This window comes from Podarcis tiliguerta (assembly GCF_965153285.1).
Source record: "Podarcis tiliguerta genome assembly, chromosome: 3".
In the NCBI taxonomy this organism is placed as follows: Eukaryota; Metazoa; Chordata; class Lepidosauria; order Squamata; family Lacertidae; genus Podarcis; species Podarcis tiliguerta.
Window position 1 is genome coordinate 114,366,209 of NC_139536.1, and position 8,034 is coordinate 114,374,242.

The 8,034-nt window shown below is 41.2% G+C and overlaps 1 protein-coding gene across 1 annotated transcript in view; it reads right to left on the minus strand.

Annotated features, from left to right (window-relative positions):
• LOC310673755 (uncharacterized protein) overlaps positions 1-6,699 on the minus strand; it is a 32,332-nt gene extending 25,633 nt beyond the window's left edge. The window contains exons 1-5 of the mRNA XM_083432343.1: positions 6,375-6,699; positions 4,370-4,532; positions 3,753-3,902; positions 2,924-3,084; positions 1,888-2,061 (exon numbers count right to left, since the gene is read on the minus strand). Of these exons, the coding sequence (XP_083288469.1) occupies positions 1,888-2,061; positions 2,924-3,084; positions 3,753-3,902; positions 4,370-4,532; positions 6,375-6,557 (831 nt within the window). The 5' untranslated portion in view covers positions 6,558-6,699. The remainder of the gene's footprint in view (positions 1-1,887; positions 2,062-2,923; positions 3,085-3,752; positions 3,903-4,369; positions 4,533-6,374) is intronic.
• Between the last annotated feature and the right edge of the window lie 1,335 nt (positions 6,700-8,034).

Below are 8,034 nucleotides of genomic sequence, written 5' to 3' on the forward strand. Positions count from 1 at the left end.
TCGAAGATCTCTTATAGAAATTTGGGGCAGGTATAAAAGCCTTCTGGAACCAAAAATACCACACTGGTTGTCACCATTAGTAGTGATGTGTGTAAAAAAGGTCAATATGAGTGAGAAGTGGATAACATATGGGAAACTAATAATTAGAGAAGGAGGAAAATGGAAATTGAAACCATACGAGGAGGTGAAACAGTATGTTAACGATTGGTTACATTATTACCAGGTGAATGAAATATTTAAACAGGATGTTAAAGAAAAAGGTTTCTCTGGAAAAGAATCGAAGTTTCAACAAGAAATATTGAATAATGCTTTTAAAATTTTGTCTAAAATGTATAAATTACTGCTTGAATGGCACTTGAAAGATGAGGAGGTAAAATCAGTTATGATTCATTGGGCAAAAGATCTTGGATATAACATACAGTTAAGTGATTGGATAAAACTGTGGAAAGAGGGTTTGAGATTTACCACATGTAATGCATTAAAAGAAAATGTGATGAAGATGGTGTATAGATGGTATATCACACCAGTTAAGTTAGCAAAAATGTATAAAGTGAGTAATAAATGTTGGAAATGTAAAGAAAAAGAAGGATCATTTTACCATATGTGGTGGGAATGTAAAAAAGTGAAATGCTTTTGGGAGATGATATATAACGAGTTGAAAAAATGATGAAATATACTTTGGAAATGATATAAATAGAAAAGACTGTAAGCTTTTTTTATATGTGGTAACAGCAGCAAGAATATTACTGGCCCAAAAATGGAAACAAGAAGAACTACCAACGTTAGAAGAATGGAGGATGAAACTAATGGACTACGCAGAATTAGACAAGCTAACAGGAAGGATCTGAAACCAGCGGGACCAGAGGTTCACCGAAGACTGGACTAAATTTATGGAGTATTTGAAAAATATTTGTGATGATCACATTACGTTTTTAGGTTTACAAGAAGTTCTGTGAGGAGTAATTTAAGAAATATTGTAAAAATGGAAAGGGGGAGATGATTTGTTAAGAAAGGCAAAGGAAATATTAAGTCAAGAATTGCAGGAGAAGTGATTAGGATGGAGGATTATCAGAGGTGTTGAAGGAAGTCCAAATAAGAATATGTATGTAAGAATTTGTGTGGCATGTCTTAAAAAAATTTTGTACATTAAAATTAATAAAAATATTTTGAAAGAAAGAAAGAAAGAAAGCATGTCACAGGCTGAAGAAAGGAGCATGGTGCAAAAGAAATACGGGGGGGGGGGAGCATGACGTGTTGGACTAGTCATGGAAACATGGAATCATAGAGTTGGAAGGACCCTGAGGATCATCTGTTCCAAACATGCGCAGTGTAGGACTGCAGCTGTCCCTTACAGGGATCGAATCTGCAACCTTGGCGTACGCAGCATCGTGTTCCTACCAACTGAGCTACCGTATCTCAAAGGTTGATTTTTTTCTTTTTCTCTTGGGAGGAGTGGGAGTCCCACTGGAAAACAGCCCTGCAAGCAATCAGGTCACAGACTCCAGATATTAGCCAAAGCTTTATAGAGCAAAAATAAAATAAAATGTGCAGAGTACAGTGGTACCTCGGGTTACATACACTTCAGGTTACATATGCTTCAGGTTACAGACTCCGCTAACCCAGAAATAGTGCTTCAGGTTAAGAACTTTGCTTCAGGATGAGAACAGAAATCGTGCAGTGGCGGCGCAGCAGCAGCAGGAGGCCCCATTAGCTAAGGTGGTGCTTCAGGTTAAGAACAGTTTCAGGTTAAGAACGGACCTCCGGAACGAATTAAGTACTTAACCCGAGGTACCACTGTATATTAGACACCAGCTCACATGGAAATGTATTTTTAAAATGTGAAAATTTCAACAATTGAAAGTATAAAAAAAATAATTGGCCCATTACCTCTTGCTGTCTCAGAAGAAATGAATCAATCAAGCTCCTTTGGTCATTTTTATCCAGATCTCTGAGGTGTTGTATGAAGGTGGCATTTATGAAGGCATGCATCTCATCTCTGTTCTGAAGGATAGTCTTACGGGCTCCCAAAAGCGAGCCAAGAGCAGGAAATATATTATACAGCTGTAAGGATAAAATAAGAGTAAAGCTCAGTGCTTAATTCTCAAGTGGTACTCCAAATATGTTTGCTCATCTTCCACCGAGGAATAAACAATGACACAGAACAAAAATGTACTTGACTTGGAGCAACGCTGAGTAAATATCCCTTAGAGGCCAAGGCTGGAGGCCATTTTCTTATGTGCTGTTGTAGTTATGGAGCCCCCTTGTACTTGTGTATTAGCAGTTTGCTGAGATGTGGACAAGCCCCTAGACAGAGGTCAACCAGAAGTGCCCAGGGGCAGCAGACCCATGGTGTCACTCACAGTGCTGCCACAATACAGGGCACTGTAACAGCAGCCATGGTGGCATGGGCAAAACTGAGATATGGCTGGCAGTGGGGCAACAGCAGGGACAGGGAAGCGGTTGGATCTGCCACCTGAGGCAAATTGCTTCGCCTTGCCTCATGTCAGGAACCACTTCCATTCATCTTTAGTAACTGGAGAATTAATGTCTCTTTGTCACTTCTGCTCAAAACTGAAGGATGATTGATCTAAACTGAATAATTATTTATATTATTTGGCCAACATACCCTTACTTTGAAAGGTGAGTATTAATTTCTCTGCTTTCCTTAATACCTGAAGATTGCAATTCCTTTCTACTAATACTTTCCTTTGCAAATATGCAATACCTCTCCCCTCCTAAAAGCTGCACAAAGACAGCTGAGTGAGGACCTTTGGAAGGAAATGCTGTCCTGCGATCTTACGCAACTCATATTTCTCAAGATGTGTTTTGCAGTGAAGCCTGAACAATATGGAATTGCACACACATTGAGTATTCTGTGAATACAACCAACTATTTCTTTTCCATTTGAGAAAGCTTAGATTACCATGACAGAGGGGCTTCCAAAAAGCCGGATATTTTCGTTGACCAACTTCATAAGTTTTCTAAATGTGGAGTCTTCGTATTCAAATCGCTTGTTTAGTAGGATGGACACTATGATATTGGCAACAGCGGCATTCATAATTGTGGTGGTTTCAAATGGTTGTCCTATACATAAATATTAAACAATGCTCAGATAAAATACCAAGTAGAATTGCTCTTCTCTGGCTTAGCTTCCCAGTGTCAGCCTACTGATGTATAGAGCACATTTATCTTAGAAACTGATCCTACGTTCTGGTGTACTTGAAGATATCTGAGTTAAGAAACGCTAAAAAGAGTCATGGGCAGAATATACCTAAGCAGAGGTCTTCATCCTTTATGAGTCCATGACTCCCTTGACCAGCTACATTCTTTCTGTGGTTTTCCTGGGGGGCAAATGCACTCCAAGCCTCAGGAGCCAGTTATGTCACCCCTTGCCTGCAAAGCCAGTGGCCTCTCGCCCTTTTTCAAACACCCTCCCTCATGAAGTGTTCCCTCAACCTCTTCTCCTCTCCCCTCTCCTTGGGAGCTTGAAGCCAGGGCTGCTGCAACAAACAGCTGTGCAAGCCTTTGGGAGGCAGAGATGCGAGAGGGGATCCGCGGAGGGAGGACAGTAAAGAGGGACAGAGGCCAGCAGTACCTCACACTGACCTGAACACTGCAGATTGGTTATTTCTTCACAGGGCACCCTGGTTACTATAGTTCTGAGAGTTAGCAATATGTATGTAACACAATATTCTGGGCATCTAATGGAGTGTTGTTTTGCCCTGGAGCAGTAGAGGGAAACACTAACCCACCTTGGTAAGATTCAAATGTCTTAATCAGGACACTGCATTCTTCCACAATTCTGTCCTCTATGGACCTTTTCCCCATGCCATAGTCCCGTAATGTGCTTAGTGCAAACCGCCGCATCACTTTCCAGGTTTCACCATGTGAAAAAAGAACACCTGAAGAGGAGAGATCAAGTTTCAAGTTATCATGGCTACAATAATATGTTTGGGCTTATCTCACCCTTCTTCTGTGGAACTGAGGATGCCTCTCAGCTGGTCCCTCATCTGGTCTCTGATAAGACACACACGCTGCAGAACTTCAGCAATATCCCTATGGGTTGTACCCTCAGAACACGATTGGAGAGGGGGTTCTCCAGTTTACGGCCCTTCAGTTGTAACGGTACATTATCTTATGACCAGATTCTCCTCTTCCCTCAACACTACTCTTTTGCTGGCAGTGACAAAGACATCTGACATTATCCATCCAATGGCTGCAGCTACACTGGTCGATTGGCAGGCTGTCCTCCAAGCTATAATTTCAACTAAGAATCCGTTCTATGAACCTTTTGGCACAGATTCTATATTGCTATGATAACTAAATTTCACAAACAGCACAAGCTATTATACAGAAGGAAAGGCCTCACCGAAGCCCCTTGTAAACTCCTCAAAAATTGGGATGAGGGGTCTCTCTGCAAATGCGTCCGCCTGATTCACCAGAGCCTCCTTGACTGTCTCATACCCTGTCAGCACCACCATTTTCTGGAATCCCATTTGGATGCGGAAGATGGGGCCATGTTCTTTTGACAACTGGAGTTCAATGACCAAAAGAGAGAAACATCAAATAAATCCCCCTAAACATACTTACATACATACTGTCACAGATCTGAAATAAAAACTGATTTAATTTACATGATTGCATGGTATAATTCATCAACTTAAAATGTCTAAGCATTGTCTATCACGTGGGTGCCTTTAGCAAGAGGAGTAACTTCGAATTATTAAGAAGAAAGTGCAGTAAGACGGCAAATTCTGCAGCTCTTCTATTTTATTTGGAGATGTTGTTGTTGTTTAGTCGTTTAGTCATGTCCGACTCTTCGTGACCCCATGGACCAGAGCACGCCGGGCACTCCTGTCTTCCACTGCCTCCCGCAGTTTGGTCAAACTCATGCTGGTAGCTTCAAGAACACGGTCCAACCATCTCGTCTTCTGTCGTCCCCTTCTCCTTGTGCCCTCCATCTTTCCTAACATCAGGGTCTTTTCCAGGGAGTCTTCTCTTCTCATGAGGTGGCCAAAGTATTGGAGCCTCAACTTCAGTGGCAAAGGGGCTTGAGCTGTGAGCTGTGCCGTGCATGGCCACCCATGATGGACAGGTCATAGTGGAGAGTTTTGACCAAACGTGATCCACCTGGAGCAGGAACCCGGCAAGCCACCCCAGTATCCCTGCCAGGAAAACTCCATGGACAAAGACAACAGTCATATTTGGAGATAATTGTGAGCAAATAAAGTTGAAAACTGATGTGAATTTTCCTTCCTTAACAAATTGAAAGTTAGAATCATAGAATTGTAGAACTGGAAGGGACCACAAGAATCATCTAGTCCAACCCCCTGAAATGTAAGAATCTTTTTGCCCAACGTGGGATCGAACCCACGACGCTGTGATTAAGAGTCCCCTGCTTGATCAACTGAGCTATCAGTTCTGGCTCCTCAGTTTCACCCAAGGAGCACCAGTGCTTTCCAATATTGCCTTTAGCTAAAATTACCCTGGAGACTTAATCTAGATTTAATCTAATGAATTTTTTTACACCTGCCTAAAGAATCCTGGGAACTGTGGGTGTTGCGAAGAGATGAACGTTCTCAATAAGAACATGATTTCAGACATGGGCGCACTTAAAAGCCCATATTCAGCAATATAATTGCTTTGTTTTGTTTCACATAAGATAATTGTGAAAATTTGAGTGGATTCTAAAATGATGTATTTAGAAGTGCTGGCTTCACACTGAAAAGTTTGATAATTTTGCAGCTAAATTTTGCGGATAAGGCTGGTTAAGGTAAAGGTAAAGGGACCCTGATTGTTAAGTCTAGTTATGGACGACTCTGGGGTTGCGGTGCTCATCTTGCTTTCAGGCCGAGGGAGCTGGCGTTTGTCTGCAGACAGTTTTCCGGGTCATATGGCCAGCATGACTAAGCCGCTTCTGGTGAACCAGAGCAGCTCATGGAAACGCCATTTACTGTCCTGGCGGAACGGTACCTATTTATCTACTTGCACTTTAATGTGCTTTCGAACTGCTAGGTTGGCAGGAGCAGGGACTGAGCAATGGGAGCTCACACTGTTGCGGGGATATGAACTGCTGATCTTCTAATCGGCAAGCCCTAGGCTCTGTGGTTTAGACCACAGCATCACCCATATCCCAGGCTGGTTGTGACATTCCTATTCCCCTCCTCCAGTCACCCAGTTCCTCCACTGCACAGATCAGCTATCAGCCTAAACCATAACAGCAGTCACACACAAAAAGGAAGAAAAAAAGGAATAAGCCATACTTGACATAGTTTTATCATTTTTGCATTTATGAGATGGAACACTGACATCTACCTGGCCTAGAAAGATCCACAGAAACTTTGCCTTGCTGCAGAAAGAACAGAAAACGTTACCTTTAACATTGTTCTGTAAGGTCTCTTCAGATCCATCATGTGGAGATTCCCAACAAGTGGTAAAGGTGTCGGACCTGGTGGGAAATTTTTGGAGCTCCTATTCCAGAAACTGCCCCATTTCCAAATGAATATAATCGTAAGGATGAGCAGGAACAATGTTGGAATCTGTTCAGTCCAATCCATTTCTTTTCAGTGAGCAAATATCTGAAGCGATTACTGTGAAAGTCACAACATAGTTTGATCAAGGACAATGTCTGCCGTCTGAAATGAGCAGCAAATACTAGGAACTGTCTCTAGTGAATCATTTCATTCAATGAATTGCCTTCCACTCCCCCCCCCTCCGACTTTATTGCAATCTAAGCTTGATTTTTTAGCTTTCCTTTTATACTTACTTGAGCAGGGGTGTTTTCTTCCGGAAATGAAAACATCGTTCAGCCGGTTCAACCTGTTTTGAATTCTCGGGAGGTCCAATGTTCAGTTTTAGAACAACATTATAGAATCACAGAACTGGAGAGTTGGAAGGAACCCAAACAACTGTTAAGAAATCCTCTTGTGTAATTATTGAACTAGTGAGATATTTTTGAAATAGTTTCAGAACCTCTTGAACTTCTTCTTTACAAATATTCTGCTATTCAGCATTTGTGTGTAACTAGTTTAGTTAATTAATATACTGGTGGCAGCAAAATAGGGAGATGTTCCCTGGGAAATACTGCACAAATATTTTGTCTGTCTGTCTGTCTGTCTGTGTGTGTGTGTGTGTGTGTGTGTGCAGTTTTCTGCACTATGCAGCATGGCCCTCTTCTGTCAAATCATCTCTGGAACTATTTGCTTCATAAACAAACTTGTGTTATATACTTTCTCTTGGCTTATGCAACATTGTGGTTTAGCTGATGATGATGTATTTCATTTACAGTTGCTCTTGACTCATAAGGTCCCAGAACAGATTACATCCATTTTAAGCACCTGGTGGCAGGAGGCTCAGGTGTTGATAGGTGGCTACTACAGTATTAGAGCAGGTACTAGCTTATTTTGTGTCTTAGGACTTATCTGTGTGAGATAACCAGCCTCATACAACCAGCATGCTAATGCATGAATGGGTTAAAGCCATAGAGTAAGCTTTCCTGCCAGGTTTAGTTAGGTCACTTCCCCTCACCTTGGAAGATATCCAGCCTGTTGTTGTACCTCAGTCTGCCTGAGAAGCTCAGTATGTAAAAGAAGTCGGAGCTGGTTGCTCACAAGCCATTCTTGAGTTCCTATACCAATAATTTAAAAACGTTCACCACTTATATCTTAGCCAGGTTTTACTGCCTGTGTCTTTTCTGACTGATGTATGGAAAAGCACATGAACCTGACCTTTGTAAGTAAACCAGTTTTTAACTTATCAAACTTGTGTTCTTTTCTTATGCAGAGGGAAGAAGAAAGTTTTGGAATTCACAAGGATATATTTTAAAGGTCCAATGGCCTATATTTCCACACTTTACTTTGATGCATATTTTGTAATTTTTTTATGATAATATTTACTAGAAGTTTTATAGTTACAGGAAAAAAAGTATGAGAGAAAAAAAAGCAATAAAAAATTAACAAACAATACATCGAAAATAGAAAGAAAAAACAATACATCAAAACAACAAGAAAAAACAAAAACATTTAAAAACACATC